Raw genomic sequence first — 23,458 nt, 5'->3', positions numbered from 1 at the left:
TATAGGCAGGATGATACTTCCAAGGAAGTGATAATGCATCCACTGCCTCCGCCTGAGGATCCCGGGATCTGGACAGATACCTGGGAAGTTTCTTGTTTAGATGAGACGCCATCAGATCTATTTCTGGAAGTTCCCACATTTGAACAATCTGAAGAAATACCTCTGGGTGAAGAGACCATTCGCCCGGATGCAACGTTTGGCGACTGAGATAATCCGCTTCCCAATTGTCTATACCTGGGATATGAACCGCAGAGATTAGACAGGAGCTGGATTCCGCCCAAACCAGAATTCGAGATACTTCTTTCATAGCCAGAGGACTGTGAGTCCCTCCTTGATGATTGATGTATGCCACAGTTGTGACATTGTCTGTCTGAAAACAAATGAACGATTCTCTCTTCAGAAGAGGCCAAGACTGAAGAGCTCTGAAAATTGCACGGAGTTCCAAAATATTGATCGGTAATCTCACCTCCTGAGATTCCCAAACTCCTTGTGCCGTCAGAGATCCCCACACAGCTCCCCAACCTGTAAGACTTGCATCTGTTGAAATTACAGTCCAGGTCGGAAGAACAAAAGAAGCCCCCTGAATTAAACGATGGTGATCTGTCCACCACGTCAGAGAGTGTCGTATAATCGGTTTTAAAGATATTAATTGAGATATCTTTGTGTAATCCCTGCACCATTGATTCAGCATACAGAGCTGAAGAGGTCGCATGTGAAAACGAGCAAAGGGGATCGCGTCCGATGCAGCAGTCATAAGACCTAGAATTTCCATGCATAAGGCTACCGAAGGGAATGATTGTGACTGAAGGTTTCGACAAGCTGAAATCAATTTTAGACATCTCTTGTCTGTCAAAGACAGAGTCATGGACACTGAATCTATCTGGAAACCCAGAAAGGTTACCCTTGTCTGAGGAATCAATGAACTTTTTAGTGAATTGATCCTCCAACCATGATCTTGAAGAAACAACGCAAGTCGATTCGTATGAGATTCTGCTAAATGTAAAGACTGAGCAAGTACCAAGATATCGTCCAAATAAGGAAATACCACAATACCCTGTTCTCTGATTACAGACAGAAGGGCACCGAGAACCTTTGTAAAAATTCTTGGGGCTGTAGCTAGGCCAAACGGCAGAGCCACAAACTGGTAATGCTTGTCCAGGAAAGAGAATCTCAGGAACTGATAGTGATCTGGATGAATCGGAATATGTAGATATGCATCCTGTAAATCTATCGTGGACATATAATGCCCTTGCTGAACAAAAGGCAAGATAGTCCTTACAGTTACCATTTTGAATGTTGGTATCCTTACATAACGATTCAATATTTTTAGATCCAGAACTGGTCTGAAGGAATTCTCTTTCTTTGGTACAATGAAGAGATTCGAATAAAACCCCAGTCCCTGTTCCAGAACTGGAACTGGCATAATTACTCCAGCCAACTCTAGATCTGAAACACATTTCAGAAATGCTTGAGCTTTCACTGGATTTACTGGGACACGGGAAAGAAAAAATCTCTTTGCAGGAGGTCTTATCTTGAAACCAATTCTGTACCCTTCTGAAACAATGTTCTGAATCCAAAGATTGTGAACAGAATTGATCCAAATTTCTTTGAAAAAACGTAACCTGCCCCCTACCAGCTGAGCTGGAATGAGGGCCGCACCTTCATGTGGACTTAGAAGCTGGCTTTGCTTTTCTAGAAGGCTTGGATTTATTCCAGACTGGAGATGGTTTCCAAACTGAAACTGCTCCTGAGGAAGAAGGATCAGGCTTTTGTTCTTTGTTGAAACGAAAGGAATGAAAACGATTATTAGCCCTGTTTTTACCTTTAGATTTTTTATCCTGTGGTAAAAAAGTTCCTTTCCCACCAGTAACAGTTGAGATAATAGAATCCAACTGAGAACCAAATAATTTGTTACCCTGGAAAGAAATGGAAAGTAGAGTCGATTTAGAAGACATATCAGCATTCCAAGTTTTAAGCCATAAAGTTCTTCTAGCTAAAATAGCTAGAGACATAAACCTGACCAACTCTGATAATATCAAAAATGGCATCACAGATAAAATTATTAGCATGTTGCAGAAGAATAATAATATTATGAGAATCATGATCTGTTACTTGTTGCGCTAAAGTTTCCAACTAAAAAGTTGAAGCTGCAGCAACATCAGCCAATGATATAGCAGGTCTAAGAAGATTACCTGAACACAGATAAGCTTTTCTTAGAAAAGATTCAATTTACCTATCTAAAGGATCCTTAAACGAAGTACCATCTGACGTAGGAATAGTAGTACGTTTAGCAAGGGTAGAAATAGCCCCATCAACCTTAGGGATTTTGTCCCAAAATTCTAATCTATCAGACGGCACAGGATATAATTGCTTAAAACGTTTAGAAGGAGTAAATGAATTACCCAAATTATTCCATTCTCTGGAAATTACTTCAGAAATAGCACCAGGAACAGGAAAAACTTCTGGAATAACCACAGGAGATTTAAAGACCTTATCTAAACGTTTAGATTTAGTATCAAGAGGACCAGAATCCTCAATTTCTAAAGCAATTAGTACTTCTTTAAGCAAAGAACGAATAAATTCCATTTTAAATAAATATGAAGATTTATCAGCATCAACCTCTGAGACAGAATCCTCTGAACCAGAAGAGTCATTAGAATCAGAATGATGATGTTCATTTAAAAATTCATCTGTATAAAGAGAAGTTTTAAAAGATTTTTTATGTTTACTAGAAGGAGGAATAACAGACATAGCCTTCTTAATGGATTCAGAAACAAAATCTCTTATGTTATCAGGAACACTCTGAACCTTAGATGTTGATGGAACTGCAACAGGTAATGGTACATTACTAAAGGAAATATTATCTGCATTAACAAGTTTGTCATGACAATTAGTACAAACAACAGCTGGAGGAACAGCTACCGAAAGTTTACAGCAGATACACTTAGCTTTGGTAGTTCCAGCACTAGACAGCGATTTTCCTGACGTATCTTCTGACTCAGATGCAACGTGAGACATCTTGCAATATGAAAGAGAAAAAACAACATATAAAGCAAAATTGATCAAATTCCTTAAATGACAGTTTCAGGAATGGGAAAAAATGCCAAGAAACAAGCTTCTAGCAACCAGAAGCAATGAAAAATAAGACTTAAATATTTTTTAGCGCCAAATAAGACGCCCACATTATTTGGCGCCAAAAATGACGCCACATCCGGAACGCCGACATTTTTGGCGCAAAAGAACGCCAAAAAAGTCCGCGCCAAGAATGACGCAATAAAATGAAGCATTTTCAGCCCCCGCGAGCCTAACAGCCCACAGGGAAAAGGTCAAATTTTTAAGGTAAGAAAAAAAAGATTGATTCAATGCATTATCCCAAATATGAAACTGACTGTCTGAAAATAAGGAATGTTGAACATCCTGAGTCAAGGCAAATAAATGTTTGAATACATATATTTAGAACTTTATAAAAAAGTGCCCAACCATAGCTTAGAGTGTCACAGAAAATAAGACTTACTTACCCCAGGACACTCATCTACATGTTTGTAGAAAGCCAAACCAGTACTGAAACGAAAATCAGCAGAGGTAATGGTATATATAAGAGTATATCGTCGATCTGAAAAGGGAGGTAAGAGATGAATCTCTACGACCAATAACAGAGAACCTATGAAATAGACCCCGTAGAAGGAGATCATTGCATTCAAATAGGCAATACTCTCCTCACATCCCTCTGACATTCACTGCACGCTGAGAGGAAAACCGGGCTCCAACCTGCTGCGGAGCGCATATCAACGTAGAATCTAGCACAAACTTACTTCACCACCTCCATAGGAGGCAAAGTTTGTAAAACTGATTTGTGGGTGTGGTGAGGGGTGTATTTATAGGCATTTTGAGGTTTGGGAAACTTTGCCACTCCTGGTAGGAATGTATATCCCATACGTCACTAGCTTATGGACTCTTGCTAATTACATGAAAGAAATATATATATATATATATATATATATATATATATATATATATATATACACACACACACACACACACATTTAATACTGTATATATATATATATATATATATATGCGCTGAAGAATCTGTTGGCGCTCTACAAATAACCAATAATATATATATATATATATATATTCCAAGTGGATTAGGCACACCATACCATATAAACTCACCAAGTCCTTCTATAAATTCATATTCCACACATGAAGACTCAGAATTTCTCCAAGCTTAACACATCTTAGTTCTTTACAGTGAGTTACATCTCAACGTTTCAGCCCACACCTTGAGAAAGGCTCGGGTGTGGGCTGAAACATTAGGATGTAACTCACTGAGTCTCATGCGTGTAGTGTGTGTATATATATATATATATATATATGTGTGTGTATTTATGAATAAATAGAACATTCTTCTATGTGAAGAACAGTGGAATGTGAAAGAAAAGAGTCTCATGCGTGGCATTAGCGCACTTGAGAAAATGTGATCAGGTTTACGTGCGAGTAGGGTCTTCGATTTTTGTCCACTATTTATGCTCCATTGAAGTATATGGGGGAATACGTTAATGAGTTTGCGATAATCTAACCAGCTTTTTGCGGGTTCGCATGCAAAATCTTTTTATTTTCAACTTGTAATACCGGAGTTAGCTAGCGAGCAGGAGCGATAAAAGCGCTCCACTCATAATCTGGCCCTTTATTGGTGAATGTTATTGGATTTGATTTAGGAATAGCATGAGCATAAAATAGGAGCAGACTCCCAAAACAATATGGAAACTTCACTGGAACCAGCAGAATAAGGCACATAGGAAATAAATCCACATGATCGTTACCTCCACTAGGAATGCCACTTTATACATTTTTCTTTTTGGTTTATATGCAAGCTAATACTTGTGGTCATTTTTTTACCCTTGGATATAATATTTTGTATAGTACTCTAAATGCCAAAATGGTTTTACTGAAATGTAAAACCTTGTGACATACTATACATTTAACTGATTGTTAAATTGCACATTTAATATATTTAAACAGTGTGTGTATAAAATATATACAAAGAAAATCCCAAAACATTTTTTAAAAAAAAATTAAAATATATTGAAAATCAAATATTTTACAAAGCATGATGTTGCATCTTTAAGTTTAAGCTAAATTGTAAACAAACAAAAATGTTCTCTATATATATAAAAAAAGCAAGTTATCTCACACTGGACAGAATGAAAAGCTTTCAGGTATTCCACTGTTAGTAAAGGCAAAGGGAGCTCTCGGATGAAGAACTTTAAAAGACTGGCTGCATCATGCTGCTTCACTGTATCCCAGTTGAATGTTCCCTCATAAAACTTGGCTTCCAGTTCTTGGCATTGAGCCTGAAAAGTGGTGAGAATGTCCATTAGACTGCAGTTGTATTGTGAGATTATGTACAGCACTTATAAGGTGGAATGGGTAATTTGACAAAACAAATTATGCCACATACCTGATGCTGAATAAACATTTTATTAATTTATTGCTGATGAGTAAATCTTAGGGTTGATGGGAAAATTGACAAGCTAACCATGTCAACCTTTATTTATCTGCTATCAATGTTATGATTAAGTTAATGCTTAACACTAAATGGGATGTGCAATGAGCACAAAACAACAATCCATTCAGAACTTCCACAATCAATGCAACCTCTTGAGAAACATCTATTGCAGTTGCAAATTTTACTGTCAATAGCAAAAATTATTCTTGAAAGTTTATTACAATGTTTGTTATTACCAAGCAAGACAGTTTAAAGGGATATGAAACTCTTTCATGATTCAGATAGAGTATGTGGTTTTAAGCAACTTTCTTAATTCACTCCTATGATAAAATTGTATTTGTTCTCTTGGTATCTTTATTTGAAAAAGCAGGAATGTAAGCTTAAGACCCGGACCATTTTTGGTCCAGCACCTGGGTAGCACTTGCAGATTGATTTTTGTACATAGTTACAAGCATTGCTGCCAGAGACGCATGCACACTCCTGAGCTCCTATGACCTACCTAGGTTTACACTTCAACAAATGATACCAAGAGAACAAAGCAACTTTGATAATAGAAGTAAACTGTAAAGTTGTTTTAAATTGCATATGCTTAAACATGAAAGTTTAATTTTGACTTTACTGTCCCTTTAACATGTGCTGTCCTAAACCCCTCAACTGCACTTTATTGCCAATGGCTTCATCCTCCCTCAAACGTGAGCACGGCAACCTATGCTGCAAAATACTCCAGGCAGTAACATGCCAAATTGTCCACAGCAATGAACCCTAACTGTACTTACCCATAATGCTTGAAACAAACCCAGTCATGCCGACATATCCTTATCACTACAATTAACCCTAAGCACACTGACCTAACCACAATTGCAATTAACCCTGCTTGCTCTGACCCTAAAAAACATAATTTATGCTTACCTGATAAATTTATTTCTCTTGTGGTGTATCCAGTCCACGGATCATCCATTACTTGTGGGATATTCTCCTTCCCAACAGGAAGTTGCAAGAGGATCACCCACAGCAGAGCTGCTATATAGCTCCTCCCCTAACTGCCATATCCAGTTATTCGACCGAAACTAGCCGAGAAAGGAGAAACCATAGGGTGCAGTGGTGACTGTAGTTTAAAATTTAGACCTGCCTTAAAAGGACATGGCGGGCCGTGGACTGGATACACCACAAGAGAAATAAATTTATCAGGTAAGCATAAATTATGTTTTCTCTTGTTAGGTGTATCCAGTCCACGGATCATCCATTACTTGTGGGATACCAATACCAAAGCTAAAGTACACAGATGAAGGGAGGGACAAGGCAGGTACTTAAACGGAAGGGACCACTGCCTGTAGAACCTTTCTCCCAAAAATAGCCTCCGAAGAAGCAAAAGTATCAAATTTGTAAAATTTTGAAAAGGTATGAAGCGAAGACCAAGTCGCCGCTTTGCAAATCTGTTCAACAGAAGCCTCATTTTTAAAGGCCCAGGTGGAAGCCACAGCTCTAGTAGAATGAGCTGTAATCCTTTCAGGGGGCTGCTGTCCAGCAGTCTCATAGGCTAAGCGTATTACGCTCCGAAGCCAAAAAGAAAGAGAGGTTGCCGAAGCCTTTTGACCTCTCCTCTGTCCAGAGTAAACAACAAACAGGGAAGATGTTTGACGAAAATCTTTAGTCGCTTGTAAGTAAAACTTTAAAGCACAGACTACGTCCAAATTATGTAAAAGACGTTCCTTCTTTGAAGAAGGATTAGGACACAATGATGGAACAACAATCTCTTGATTGATATTCTTGTTGGAAACTACCTTAGGTAAAAACCCAGGTTTTGTACGCAGAACTACTTTATCTGTATGGAAAATCAGATAAGGAGAATCACATTGTAAAGCTGATAACTCAGAGACTCCACGAGCCGAGGAAATAGCCATCAAAAACAGAACTTTCCAAGATAAAAGTTTGATATCAATGGAATGAAGGGGTTCAAACGGAACTCCTTGAAGAACCTTAAGAACCAAGTTTAAGCTCCATGGAGGAGCAACCGGTTTAAACACAGGCTTAATTCTAACCAAAGCCTGACAAAATGCCTGGACGTCTGGAACCTCTGCCAGACGCTTGTGCAAAAGGATAGACAGAGCAGAAATCTGTCCCTTTAAAGAACTAGCTGATAATCCTTTATCCAAACCCTCTTGGAGAAAGGACAATATCCTAGGAATCCTAACCTTACTCCATGAGTAATTCTTGGATTCACACTAATGAAGATATTTGCGCCATATCTTATGGTAGATTTTCCTGGTTACAGGCTTTCGTGCCTGTATTAAGGTATCAATGACTGACTCAGAGAAGCCACGCCTTGATAAAATCAAGCATTCAATCTCCAGGCAGTCAGTCTCAGAGAAATTAGATTTGGATGATTGAAAGGACCTTGTAGTAGAAGGTCTTGTCTCAGAGGCAGACGCCAAGGTGGAAAGGATGACATGTCCACCATGTCTGCATACCAGGTCCTGCATGGCCACGCAGGCGCGATAAAGATCACCGATGCTCTCTCCTGTTTGATTTTGGCAATCAGTCGAGGGAGCAGAGGAAACGGGGGAAACACATAAGCCAGGTTGAAGAACCACGGTGCTGCTAGAGCATCTATCAGCGTCGCTTCTGGGTCCCTGGACCTGGATCCGTAACAAGGAAGCTTGGAGTTCTGGCGCCCCAACGATGAACCAATTGAGCAAACACCTCCGGATGGAGTTCCCACTCCCCCGGATGAAAAGTCTGATGACTTAGAAAATCCGCCTCCCAGTTCTCTACACCTGGGATATGGATCGCTGATAGATGGCAAGAGTGAGTCTCTGCCCAGTGAATTATCTTGGAGACTTCTAACATCGCTAGGGAGCTCCTGGTCCCCCCTTGATGGTTGATGTAAGCCACAGTCGTGATGTTGTCCGACTGAAATCTGATGAACCTCAGGGTTGCTAACTGAGGCCAAGCTAGAAGAGCAATGAATATTGCTCTTAACTCCAGAATATTTATTGGGAGGAGTTTCTCCTCCTGAGTCCACGATCCCTGAGCCTTCAGGGAATTCCAGACTGCACCCCAAACTAGAAGGCTGGCATCTGTTGTTACAATTGTCCAATCTGGCCTGCGAAAGGTCATACCTTTGGACAGATGGACCCGAGATAGCCACCAGAGAAGAGAATCTCTGGTCTCTTGATCCAGATTTAGCAGAGGGGACAAATCTGTGTAATCCCCATTCCACTGACTGAGCATGCATAATTGCAGCGGTCTGAGATGTAGGTGCGCAAATGGCACTATGTCCATCGCTGCTACCATTAAGCCGATCACTTCCATGCACTGAGCCACCGAAGGGCGCGGAATGTAGTGAAGAACACGGCAGGAATTTAGAAGCTTTGATAACCTGGACTCCGTCAGGTAAATTTTCATTTCTACAGAATCTATCAGAGTTCCTAGGAAGGAAACCCTTGTGAGGGGTGATAGAGAACTCTTTCCCTCGTTCACTTTCCACCCATGCGACCTCAGAAATGCCAACACTATGTCCGTATGAGATTTGGCAATTTGGAAGTTTGACGCCTGTATCAGGATGTCGTCTAGATAAGGGGCCACTGCTATGCCCCGTGGTCTTAGGACCGCCAGAAGAGACCCCAGAACCTTTGTAAAAATTCTTGGGGCTGTAGCTAACCCGAAGGGAAGAGCCACAAACTGGTAATGCCTGTATAGAAAGGCAAACCTTAGGAACCGATGATGATCTTTGTGAATCGGTATGTGAAGGTAAGCATCCTTCAAATCCACTGTGGTCATGTACTGACCCTCCTGGATCATAGGTAGGATTGTCCGAATAGTTTCCATTTTGAACGATGGAACTCTGAGGAATTTGTTTAAGATCTTTAGATCCAAAATTGGTCTGAAGGTTCCCTCTTTTTTGGGAACCACAAACAGATTTGAATAAAATCCCTGTCCTTGTTCCATCTGTGGAACTGGATGGATCACTCCCATTATTAGGAGGTCTTGCACACAGCGTAAGAATGCCTCTTTCTTTATCTGGTTTACAGATAATCTCGAAAGGTGAAATCTCCCTTGTGGGGGGGAAGCTTTGAAGAAGATATCCCTGAGATATGATCTCCAACGCCCAGGGATCCTGAACATCTCTTGCCCACGCCTGGGCGAAGAGAGAAAGTCTGCCCCTACTAGATCCGTTGCCGGATAGGGGGCCGTTCCTTCATGCTGTCTTAGAGGCAGCAGCAGGCTTTCTGGCCTGCTTGCCTTTGCTCCAGGCCTGGTTAGATTTCCAGGCCGGCTTGGATTGCGCAAAAGTTCCCTCTTGTTTTGTAGCAGAGGAAGTTGATGCTGCACCTGCCTTGAAGTTTCGAAAGGCACGAAAATTAGACTGTTTGGCCCTTGATTTGGCCCTGTCCTGAGGAAGGGTATGACCCTTACCTCCAGTAATGTCAGCAATAATTTCCTTCAAACCAGGCCCGAATAGGGTCTGCCCTTTGAAGGGAATGTTAAGTAATTTAGACTTTGAAGTCACAACAGCTGACCAAGATTTAAGTCATAGCGCCCTACGCGCCTGGATGGCGAATCCAGAATTCTTAGCCGTTAGTTTAGTCAAATGGCATCAGAAACAAAAGAATTAGCTAGCTTAAGTGTTCTAAGCTTGTCAAGTATTTCAGTCAATGGAGTAGCTGTCTGAAAGGCCTCTTCCAGAGACTCAAACCAGAACGCCGCAGCAGCAGTGACAGGAGCAATGCATGCAAGGGGCTGCAGGATAAAACCTTGTTGAATAAACATTTTCTTAAGGTAACCTTCTAATTTTTTATCCATTGGATCTGAAAAAGCACAACTGTCCTTGACAGGGATAGTGGTACGCTTTGCTAAAGTAGAAACTGCTCCCTCCACATTAGGGACCGTCTGCCATAAGTCCCGTGTGGTGGCGTCTATTGGAAACATTTTTCTAAAAATAGGAGGGGGGGGAAAACGGCACACCGGGTCTGTCCCACTCCTTAGTAATAATTTCTGTAAACCTTTTAGGTATTAGAAAAACATCAGTACACACCGGCACCGCTTAGTATTTATCCAGTCTACACAATTTCTCTGGCACTGCAATTGTGTCACAGTCATTCAGAGAAGCTAAAACCTCTCCAAGCAACACCCGGAGGTTCTCAAGCTTAAATTTAAAAGTAGACATATCTGAATCAGGTTTCCCCGAGTCAGAGACGTCACCCACAGACTGAAGCTCTTCCTCAGCTTCTGCATATTGTGACGCAGTATCAGACATGGGCCTTAAAACATCTGCGCGCTCTGTATTACGTCTAACCTCAGAGCTATCGCGCTATCCTCTGAATTCAGGCAGTCTGGCTAATACCGCTGACAGGGTATTATCCATGATTGCCGCCATGTACTGCAAAGTAATCGCTATGGGCGTCTTTGATGTACTTGGCGCCATTTTAGCGTGAGTCCCTTGAGCGGGAGTCAAAGGGTCCGACACGTGGGGAGAGTTAGTCGGCATAACTTCCCCCTCGTCAGAATCCTCTGGTGATAATTTTTTTAAAGATAACAGCTGATCTTTATTGTTTAAAGTGAAATCAATACATTTAGTACACATTCTCATATGGGGTTCCACCATGGCTTTTAAACATAATGAACAAGGAGTTTCCTCTATGTCAGACATGTTTATACAGACTAGCAATGAGACTAGCAAGCTTGGAAAACACTTTAAATCAAGTTAACAAGCAATATAAAAAAACGTTACTGTGCCTTTAAGAGAAACAAATTTTGCCAAAATTTGAAATAACAGTGAAAAAAGGCAGTTAAACTAACGAAATTTTTACAGTGTATGTAACAAGTTAGCAGAGCATTGCACCCACTTGCAAATGGATGATTAACCCCTTAATACAAAAAACAGATTAACAAAACGAAAAATATGTTTTTTAAACAGTCATAACAACTGCCACAGCTCCTACTTTTGAAGCCTTTTGAGCCCTTCAGAGATGTCCTATAGCATGCAGGGGACTGCTGAGGGAAGCTGAATGTCACAGTTTGTAATTTTAACTGCACCAACTGTAACTTTTATACTATAACAGTGGAAAGCCTCAGGAAACTGTTTCTAGGCAAAAATAAAGCCAGCCTTGTGGAAAAAACTAGGCCCCAATAAGTTTTATCACCAAAGCATATATATAAACGATTAAACATGCCAGCAAACGTTTTATATTGCACATTAATCAGAGTATATACCTCTGATAGCAAGCCTGATACTAGTCGCTATTAAATCACTGTATTTAGGCTTTAACTTACATTAATCCGGTATCAGCAGCATTTTCTAGCAAATTCCATCCCTAGAAAAACTTAACTGCACATACCTTATTGCAGGATACCCTGCACGCCATTCTCCCTCTGAAGTTACCTCACTCCTCAGACATATGTGAGAACGGCAGTGGATCTTAGTTACTTCTGCTAAGATCATAGAAAAACGCAGGCAGATTCTTCTTCTAAATGCTGCCTGAGATAAAATAGTACACTCCGGTACCATTTAAAAACAATAAACTTTTGATTGAAGAAAAAACTAACTATATTTTACCACTTTCCTCTAACTACCTCCAGCTATGTTGAGAGCTTGCAAGAGAATTACTGGATATGGCAGTTAGGGGAGGAGCTATATAGCAGCTCTGCTGTGGGTGATCCTCTTGCAACTTCCTGTTGGGAAGGAGAATATCCCACAAGTAATGGATGATCCGTGGACTGGATACACCTAACAAGAGAAAATGTTGTTAGTTACAGAAACTAAAAGTATTGCACGATTATTCATGGATTCTTGAAATAATAAAGCATTTTCTTGCTTCTATAATGAATGGATCTCGCAGGTTTATCAACAAATATGAAATTTATATCCAATCCTCAGAACATTTGTTGGGATTTGTGATATTATAGATGTATAATCCATATGTACTAGTGTTATTGAATGTAGTCATAAAATGAGTCATGTATTCAGGGATGCCTGTAAATACAGATATATTGTTCCGCTTAATAAATATTTAGATATTAATTATTACTGTTTTAAGAATATATAGGTGTTCATTACAAAGATATGTGTATGTATGTATGTATGTATGTATGTATGTATGTATGTATGTATGTATATATATATGTATATATATATATATATATATATATACACATACATACACACATATACTGTATATAATATCTTTATAAAAATATTTAATAAACTTTTTTGACTATTAATCCAGTCTCTATTTAGTTGACAGACATAACAGGACTGATATAGGTTTGTTTTTTATATATACTGTATGTATTACCTTGCAAACAGTATAATTTAACGTGTTTTGTTTATATTACAAATAACAGATAATAGTTTAATGTTACATTGCATTACTGAGATTTCATAACAAGTCCTAAAACACATTATTTGGGGTTACTGCTGAAAAACAATAAATTTGCAAATAAGTAAAAAAGTTATAACATGTTTATTATTGTTTAATTAAAACTAATGCAGGAACATCAGTACACATGTAATTAAGGCAAACAGATTATGATCGAGCAACAAGTTATAGTAACAATATCTATGATTAAGGAGGGATATAAAAGGTAACTAAGATGGTTACTCATAGAAATAATTACTATATTTTATCTATCTATTCTATTTGTTTTGATTACGCGGAGTGGACATCTATACCAGTGTTTTTCAACCAGTGTGCCATGAGAGATCCTCAGGTGTGCCGCGGCAGACTGACAACAGTGTGACATAGTTTTTAAATTTTGCTTGTTTTTTATTCTGGGATGTTTTTCTATTTTTAGTGAGATGATGACTGAGGGTAACTGCGCAGCGGCAGCTCGCCTCCCCGACCCGTATTCACACTTGGAAGGAACCCACACCCACCACAACACGTGCCTAGTGCTGGCTCTACACGCAGCAGCATGCAACACTAGCGGCTAGATTTAGAGTTGGGCGGTAGCCGTGAAAACCAGCGTTAGAGGCTCCTAACGCTGGTTTTTACCGCCCGCTGGTATTTGGAGTAAGTCAGGAAAGGGTCTAACGCTCACTTTCCAGCTGCGACTTTTCCATACCGCAGATCCCCCTATGCCATTTGCGTATCCTATCTTTTCAATGGGATCTTTCTAACGCCGGTATTTAGAGTCGTGGCTGAAGTGAGCGTTAGAAATCTAACGACAAGACTCCAGCCGCAGAAAAAAGTCAGTAGTTAAGAGCTTTCTGGGCTAACGCCGGTTTATAAAGCTCTTAACTACTGTGCTCTAAAGTACACTAACACCCATAAACTACCTATGCACCCCTAAACCGAGGCCCCCCCACATCGCCGCTACTCTATTAAATTTTTTTAACCCCTAATCTGCAGACCGCAAACCGCCGCCACCTACGTTATCCCTATGTACCCCTAATCTGCTGCCCCTAACACCGCCGACCCCTACATAATATTTATTAACCCCTAATGTGCCACCCCCGCTATCGCTGACACCTGCATATTTTTTTAACCCCTAATCTGCTGCTCCGTACACCGCCGCAACCTACATTATCCCTATGTACCCCTAATCTGCTGCCCCTAACACAGCCGACCCCTATATTATATTTATTAACCCCTAATCTGCCCCCACAACGTCGCCTCCACCTACCTACAATAATTAACCCCTAATCTGCCGACCGCATCTCACCGCTACTATAATAAAGTTATTAACCCCTAATCCGCCTCACTCCCGCCTCAATAACCCTATAAGAAATAGTATTAACCCCTAATCTGCCCTCCCTAACATCGCCGACACCTAACTTCAATTATTAACCCCTAATCTGCCGACCGGAGCTCGCCGCTACTATAATAAATGGATTAACCCCTAAAGCTAAGTCTAACCCTAACACTAACACCCCCCTAAGTTAAATATAATTTAAATCTAACGAAATAAATTAACTCTTATTAAATAAATTATTCCTATTTAAAGCTAAATACTTACCTGTAAAATAAACCCTAATATAGCTACAATATAAATTATAATTATATTGTAGCTAATTTAGGATTAATATTTATTTTACAGGCAACTTTGTATTTATTTTAACCAGGTACAATAGCTATTAAATAGTTAATAACTATTTAATAGCTAAAATAGTTAAAATAATAACAAAATGAACTGTAAAATAAATCCTAACCTAAGTTACAATTAAACCTAACACTACACTATCATTAAATAAATTAAATACAATACCTACAAATAACTACAATTAAATAAACTAACTAAAGTACAAAAAATAAAAAAGAACTAAGTTACAAAAAATAAAAAAATATTTACAAACATTAGAAAAATATTACAACAATTTTAAACTAATTACACCTACTCTAAGCCCCCTAATAAAATAACAAAGACCCCCAAAATAAAAAAATGCCCTACCCTATTCTAAATTAAAAAAGTTCAAAGCTCTTTTACCTTACCAGCCCTGAAAAGGGCCATTTGCGGGGCATGCCCCAAATAATTCAGCTCTTTTGCCTGTAAAAAAAAACATACAATACCCCGCCCCAACATTACAACCCACCACCCACATACCCCTAATCTAACCCAAACCCCCCTTAAATAAACCTAACACTAAGCCCCTGAAGATCTTCCTACCTTATCTTCACCATGCCAGGTTCACCGATCCGTCCTCCGAAGTCTTCATCCAAGCCCAAGCGGGGGCTGGCGATCCATAATCCGGCTGAAGTCTTCTATCAAGCGGCGGCTGAAGAGGTCCAGAAGAGGCTCCAAAGTCTTCCTCCTATCCGGGCAGAAGAGTAGATCCGGACCGGCAACCATCTTCTTCAAAGCGGTGACAAGCGGCTCCATGTTGAAGACCTCCGGCGCGGATCCATCCTCTTCTTGCGACGTCCTAAGTCCGAATGAAGGTTCCTTTAAGGGACGTCATCCAAGATGGCGTCCCTCGAATTCCGATTGGCTGATAGGATTCTATCAGCCAATCGGAATTAAGGTAGGAAAATTCTGATTGACTGATGGAATCAGCCAATCAGATTCAAGTTCAATCCGATTGGCTGATCCGATCAGCCAATCAGATTGAGCTTGCATTCTATTGGCTGTTCCGATGAGAATTTTCCTACCTTAATTCCGATTGGCTGATAGAATCCTATCAGCCAATCGGAATTCGAGGGACGCCATCTTGGATGATGTCCCTTAAAGGAACCTTCATTCGGACTTAGGACGTCGCAAGAAGAGGATGGATCCGTGCCGGAGGTCTTCAATATGGAGCCGCTTGTCACCGCTTTGAAGAAGATGGTTGCCGGTCCGTATCTACTCTTCTGCCCGGATAGGAAGAAGACTTTGGAGCCTCTTCTGGAACTCTTCAGCCGCCGCTTGATAGAAGACTTCAGCCGGATTATGGATCGACAGCCCCCGCTTGGGCTTGGATGAAGACGGAGGCTTGGATGAAGACGGAGGCTTGGATGAAGACTTCGGAGGACGGATCGGTGAACCTGGCATGGTGAAGATAAGGTAGGAAAATCTTCAGGGGCTTAGTGTTAGGTTTATTTAAGGGGGGTTTGGGTTAGATTAGGGGTATGTGGGTGGTGGGTTGTAATGTTGGGGGGGGGGGTATTGTATGTTTTTTTTTTACAGGCAAAAGAGCTGAATTATTTGGGGCATGCCCCGCAAATGGCCCTTTTCATGGCTGGTAAGGTAAAAGAGCTTTGAACTTTTTTAATTTAGAATAGGGTAGGGCATTTTTTATTTTGGGGGTCTTTGTTATTTTATTAGGGGGCTTAGAGTAGGTGTAATCAGTTTAAAATTGTTGTAATATTTTTCTAATGTTTGTAAATATTTTTTTATTTTTTGTAACTTAGTTCTTTTTTATACTTTAGTTAGTTTATTTAATTGTAGTTATTTGTAGGTATTGTATTTAATGTATTTAATGATAGTGTAGTGTTAGGTTTAATTGTAACTTAGGTTAGGATTTATTTTACAGGTAATTTTGTTATTATTTTAACTATTTTAGCTATTAAATAGTTATTAACTATTTAATAGCTATTGTACCTGGTTAAAATAAATACAAAGTTGCCTGTAAAATAAATATTAATCCTAAAATAGCTACAATGTAATTATAATTTATATTGTAGCTATATTAGGGTTTATTTTACAGGTAAGTATTTAGCTTTAAATAGGAATAATTTATTTAATAAGAGTTAATTTATTTCGTTAGATTTAAATTATATTTAACTTAGGGGGGTGTTAGTGTTAGGGTTGGACTTAGCTTTAGGGGTTAATACATTTATTATAGTAGCGGTGTGCTCCGGTCGGCAGATTAGGGGTTAATAATTGAAGTTAGGTGTCGGCGATGTTAGCGAGGGCAGATTAGGGGTTAATACTATTTCTTATAAGGTTATTGAGGCGGGAGTGAGGCGGATTAGGGGTTAATAACTTTATTATAGTAGCGGTGAGATGCGGTCGGCAGATTAGGGGTTAATTATTGTAGGTAGCTGGCGGCGACGTTGTGGGGGGCAGATTAGGGGTTAATAAATATAATATAGGGGTCGGCGGTGTTAGGGGCAGCAGATTAGGGGTACATAGGGATAATGTAGGTTGCGGCGGTGTACGGAGCGGCAGATTAGGGGTTAATAATAATATGCAGGTGTCAGCGATAGCAGCGGCGGCAGAATAGGGGTTAATAAGTGTAAGGTTAGGGGTGTTTAGACTCGGGATACATGTTAGGGTGTTAGGTGCAGACATAGGAAGTGTTTACCCATAGTAAACAATGGGGCTGCGTTAGGAGCTGAACGCTGCTTTTTTGCAGGTGTTAGGTTTTTTTTCAGCTCAAACTGCCCCATTGTTTCCTATGGGGGAATCGTGCACGAGCACGTTTTTGAAGCTGGCCGCGTCCGTAAGCACGCTGGTATCGAGAGTTGCAGTTGCAGTAAATATGCTATACGCTCCTTTTTTGGAGCCTAACGCAGCCCTTCTGTGAACTCTAAATACCAGCGATATTTAAAAGGTGCGGCCAGAAAAAAGCATGCGTAGCTAACGCACCCCTTTGGCCGCAGAACTCTAAATCTAGGCGTTAGTTTGTAGGAGGCATGGCATGACAGCACAGTACAGTGTGTGTGTGTGTATGTATATATATATGCTGTATTAGGCTACAATTTGTGATTTTGTAAAATGTTGGGATAGTGGTGTGCCGCAGGATTTTTTAATGTAAAAAAGTGTGCCACGGCAAAAAAAAGGTTGAAAATCACTGATCTATACCATACTTCATATTACTTTCCGTTTGACTCTCCAATTGGGATAAATGCAAAAAAGTTTTTATGCATTTTTTACATTAATTAGCACAATAATTTCCATAGCTGTGATTTATTACTATGTTGCCTGGTTGGTTGGAGGTATAATATAACCATAACACACTACTGTACTTAGCTTAAATGTCTTTACCCTCAATAGCAGAGTGACAGGGTCTTTACACACATGCAGATATGTTAGGACTACTCCCCCTATACTGCTGTCGCCTCATCAATATAGCGTTATGTGAACCCTGTACCGCCCACTCAACCAGTGGACATAATAGGGTACATTGTCTGACACACCTCCTCATTTGTTCTTGTCTGGATCTGCAGCCTATCAGTATTGCTTTGTCTGCATTAAAGGGACAGCATACACCAATTTTCATATAACTGCATGTAATAGACACTACTATAAAGAATAATATGCACAGATGCTGATCTAAAAATCCAGTATTATTAAAACCTATTATTTAAAAACTTACTTAGAAACTCTCAGTTTAGCACTTTTGATTAGGTTGACTGGTACACCCAGTGAAAGCAGACACTTCCTCCTCCCCCCTTCCTCTGCATATGAAAATACCCTTTGCACAAACAGGAGCAAGGTAGGTATACATAACTTACTCCTAAAACTTTGGGGCTTGATTAGGAGTCTGAAAATCAGCACATTATTATTTTAAAATAAGCAAAACTTTCTTTTTTTTACAAAAAACAACAACCTGTATGGGCTATATAAATGGATCATCTACTGAACATTTAAGCAAAGAAAAATCTAGTGTATAATGTCTCTTTAACTGCTAGCGGATCAGGTACTTTATATAGCAAAAAAAAATAATTGCATATATTATGTGATGTTTTGGGGATTAGCTCCCCTTTCCTCAGAAAAATCCTCCAGAAAATGCTAAATAATTTTCCTTGGTAATGATCCCCTCTTCTTACTTACATTTCTACCACTATGAGACCCTTCTTCAAACCGCAAATTCAAACCCAAACTAGCCAAAAACTCCCTCTAATCTACCCAAACTCAAAGACCCCCTTAGATTCAATGATCTTGCAAGGGAAAGTATCCTCATAAAAGTTCAATGACCCTCATCATTAAAGTGCATCTTTTCCACAGTACAAAAGAGCCATCCTCTTCCAGCCACTCTACCACGTAATCATATTAATTGCTTTTGAATGACAAGTTTCAGTTGTGCGAAAAGGAGAAGGTGACCTCATGCTGAGCAAACAGTTTTATTTAAACAGTAAATAAAAAACTATTGCTTTGAAAAAAATATTGGATCCAAAGTCAACTACAGTAAAATCAGATTACCTTTATTCTAGTAGAAACACCTGGTATTCTCAAAATCCCTTCTGTGTCTAGTCCTTCATTTTCTATATGATGTATCAGCTAAAGAAGCAAAAAAACAAACAAACCTGTAATTAGTGCATTTAATAAAATATCTACATTTGCTACTAAATAGTTTTGGCTTATTTCAATATTAATATTATACTTTCCAATTACAACTTCAGAGAACTGTACACATTTTCATATTTTGTTCTGAAGGGGCAGGAGAAATACTATACTCCCAGACACTCTCTCCTTTGGGAGAAACTGAACGAGATCTGCACATTCTCTGTAACACTTCATCTCTCCCTTGTGCCAAAGAGCAGCTAGCATCACTTCAGTGTCTCACTCCCCTGTATCAAAGAGCAGCTAGCATCACTTCAGTGTCTCACTCCCTGTATCAAAGAGCAGCTAGCATCACTTCAGTGTCTCACTCCCCTGTATCAAAGAGCAGCTAGCATCACTTCAGTGTCTCACTCCCCTGTATCAAAGAGCAGCTAGCATCACTTCAGTGTCTCACTCCCTGTATCAAAGAGCAGCTAGCATCACTTCAGTGTCTCACTTCCCTGTATCAAAGAGCAGCTAGAAGCATTCTCACATAGTATTTGGTTTAAACAATACAGCTTCTGAGATGCAGTTAAACATCTGCAAAACTGCAACTCTTAATTATACTCTGGACTTAAAGGGACATGAAACCCAAATGTCTTCTTTCCAAATTACTTCTATTGTATTATCTAATTTGTTTTGTAGTTTGGTATCCTTTGTTGAAAAGGATATTCAGATAGCCTCGGGAGCTGGTATTGTTGGCTGCACATTAATGTCTCATTTTATTGGCTCATGCAATACAATCAGCTTGCTCACAGTAGACCATTGCTGCTTCTTCAACAAAGAATACCAAGAATGAAGCAAATTAGATAATAGAAGTAAAATGAAAAGTTGTTTAAAATTAAATTCTATATCTGAATCGTGAAATAAAATTTCGGGTCTGATGTCACTTTAAAGGGACAGTCAAGTCAACATTAAGCTGTCATGATTCAGATAGGGCAAGCAATTTTAAACAACTTTCCAATTTACTTTTATCATCAAATTTGCTTTGTTCTCTTGGTATTTTGTGTTGAAAGCGAAACCTAGGTAGGCTCAAACGGATTTCTAAGCTGTTGAAGGCCGCCTCCTATTTCAGGGCATTTTGACAGTTTTTAAAAGTTAGACAATGTTAGTCTATGTATGACATTTAGATAACATTGTGCTAAACCCCATGGAGTTATTTATGAGTGATCTATTTGTTAGGTCAGGTTAGATCAATTGTTGTTTTCATTAGATCTAGCATACAAGAAGTCATTAACAATTAATTGGTGGGGTGGGCTAATCTGTCTTCAGCTCCCCCTTAAATGGACAGAGTACACCAGAATAATTATTGTTTAAAAAGATAGATAATCCCTTTATTACCCATTCCCTAGTTTTGCACAACCAACACAGTTTTATTAATATACTTTTTACCTCTGTGATTATCTTGTATCTAAGCCTCTGCAGACTGCCCCCTTATTTCAGTTCTTTTGACAGACTTGCATTGTAGCCAATCAGCGCTGACTCATAGGAATTTCCTGTGCATGAGCACAGTGTTATCTATATGAAACACATGAACTAACACCCTCTAGTGGTGAAAAACTGTCAAAATGCCCTGAGCTAAGAGGCGGTCTTCAAGGGCTTAGAAATTAGCATATGAACCTCCTAGATTTAGCTTTCAACTAAGAATACCAAGAGAACAAAGCAAAATTGGTGATAGGGCATGTAATTTTAAACAATTTTCCAATTTACTTCTATCTGAATAATTAAAGTTTGTTTTGGACTAGACTGTCCCTTTAAAAAAAAGTTGGGCAAAACGTTATATAATTTGCTAGATATTTGTTAGATCAGGTATATCAGTCAGTTGTTTTCTTAGAGACAACATAATTACAGAGATATTAAATAATCAATTAGAGGGGGTGGCTAGCTCCTCAATCAAAATGTCATACAAAAAAACATAATTTATGCTTACCTGATAAATTCATTTATTTAATGGTGGCAAGAGTCCATGACCCGTTACATATGGGATTACATTCCTACCCAGGGATAGGCAAGGTGTCCGTACACGGACACTGGTGTCCGTGACTGGCCCTTGCTGTGTCCGCCACCCGTTTTGTGGACACAGCAAGGAGGGAGGAGTAGAACAGATGAATGCTGGTCCTCACCTCCTTGACCCAAGCGGCACCACGCTTAGTAGTGGGAAAGTGAGGGCAGAATCAAGCTGCATGCAGTCAACTAACCGTGATTCGTGACCCATCCCAATTCCTTGATCTGTGCGGCAGCGTGGTGCTGGTGTCTGTAGAAGACCGCTGCCTACTCTGACAAACCTTAAGTAACCAAGTAAGTAACCAACCATGATGATCATGCAATTAACATCAAGATGGGTGGGTTTGGTCAGGAGTTGCAGACTAATAATATAACAAAAAAAAAAATTTAATACCACAAGCAGTCTTTATATAAATGTTATTTATGTTATTTTAAACTTGTTCGATTAGATGACTAATTTGTACTTGTGGAACTAGACCAGGGGCGTCCAACGTGCAGCCCAATTGACAGCAAAGTGTCACTCTCCTGACTTATAGAAACATAGAATATGTCAGCAGATAAGAACCATTCGGCCTATCTAGTCTACCCAATTTTCGGAATACTTTCATTAGTTCCTGGCCTTATCTTATATCTAGCATAACCTTATGCCTATCCCATGCATGTTTAAACTACTTCACTGTCACTAACACTTCGCTTGGATGGCAAGTCCACCATGTATCCACTACCCTATCTGTAAAGAGATTTTTTTTTTAATGTTTTTAATTTGAAATGTACCTTGGTGTCCTTCACTAACGTATGTATTTTGGAAAATGTCCGCCACAGCCTTGGTTCGTGCCTATCCCTGTTCCTACCACTAGGAGGAGGCAAAGTTTTTCAAATCCCAAGAGTCTTATAACCCCCCCCCACACACACACACACACACATCACACATACCTTAGTTTAACCATATAGCCAAGCAGTGAGGTTTAAAAGGGAGTAAGAGCCAAATAAAAAAAGAGAAGGGAAAAAAAAGATGTGCTTAAAAATAAATCAACCACAAGAAAAGGGTGGAGGCTTGTGGACTCTCGACATCATAAAACAAATAAATTTATTAGGTAAGAATAAATTATGTTTTTTTCATATAGGTGGCGAGAGTCCACAATCCTTTACATATGGGAACTGATACCCAAGCTGTGCAAGTGAACAAGTATCTATAAAGGGAGGGATTGAAGAAACAGCTTTTTTTCTCTGAGAAATTAAATCCATAACTCAAAAGAAATATATCTCTTGTAACAAGCTCAAAAAAACAGGCACAATCATCAAACTGAGACAACTGCCTGAAAAACCTTTCTACCAAAGGCTGCTTCAGAGGAAGCAAAACATCAGAATGGCAACATTTAGTAAAGGTATGCACAGAAGACCAAGTGGCTGCCTTGCAAATTTGATCAACTGAAATCTCATTCTTGAAAGCCCAAGAAGTGGCAACTGATCTAGTAGAATGAGCTGTAATTCTCTGAGGTAGAGACTGACCCGCCTCCAAATAGGCTTTGTGAATCAAAATTTCACCCAAGAGGCTAAAGAAAGAGCAGAGGCCTTCTGACCCATCCTAGGACCAGAAAAAAAAGAACAAACAGACTAGAAGTTTGTCTGAAATCCTAAGCAGCATTAACAGCATTAACATTAAGAGATCTTTCAGAAGTATTCTTAGGATCAGGACACAAAGAGGGAGCAACAATCTCCCAACTAATTTTGTGAGAGGAAACAACTTTAGGCAAATAATTGTAGTCTGCATAACAGCCTTATCCTGATGGAATATCAAATAAGGAGACTCACAAGAGAGCAGACAATTCAGAGACTTCTAGCAAAAGAGATGCCCAAAAAAAAAACTTAACATAAAATCAGTTTAATGTCCAATTTATGCATAGGCTCGAAATGAGGAACTTGCAAAATCCTTAACACTAGGTTAAATAGAAATAGGCTTAATAACAGGTTTAATCCGGACTAAAGCCTGAACAAAAGAATACACATCAGGAAGATTATCAATCTACAGAAAGAGCAGAAATGTGTCCTTTCAGAGAACTGACAGATAAACCTTTATCCAAACCATCCTGCAAAAACTGAAGAATCCTAGGAATTCTAGAAGAATGTCAGGAAAAATTATGGTCTATACACAAATATATGTAAGTTTTATAAATGTTGTGATACATTTTCTTAGAAACAGGCTTATGAGCCTGAATCAGAGTGATAATCACAGAATTTGAGAATCCTTTATGACTCAAG

At 39.4% G+C, this 23,458-nt stretch overlaps 1 protein-coding gene across 3 annotated transcripts in view; it reads right to left on the bottom strand.

The window, feature by feature from the left end:
• Positions 1–23,458, bottom strand: part of ARHGAP18 (Rho GTPase activating protein 18) — a 492,802-nt gene that overhangs the window by 84,404 nt on the left and 384,940 nt on the right. For all 3 annotated transcript variants that reach the window (XM_053710692.1, XM_053710691.1, XM_053710693.1), the window contains exons 8-9: positions 19,076–19,153; positions 5,198–5,357 (exon numbers count right to left, since the gene is read on the bottom strand). In XM_053710692.1, coding sequence (XP_053566667.1) covers positions 5,198–5,357; positions 19,076–19,153 — 238 coding nt within the window. The remainder of the gene's footprint in view (positions 1–5,197; positions 5,358–19,075; positions 19,154–23,458) is intronic.

Source organism: Bombina bombina, chromosome 4 (assembly GCF_027579735.1).
Source record: "Bombina bombina isolate aBomBom1 chromosome 4, aBomBom1.pri, whole genome shotgun sequence".
NCBI classification, from domain to species: domain Eukaryota; kingdom Metazoa; phylum Chordata; class Amphibia; order Anura; family Bombinatoridae; genus Bombina; species Bombina bombina.
The sequence above is the reverse complement of the archived record's forward strand: the minus strand, read 5'-3'. Positions and strand labels throughout refer to the sequence as shown.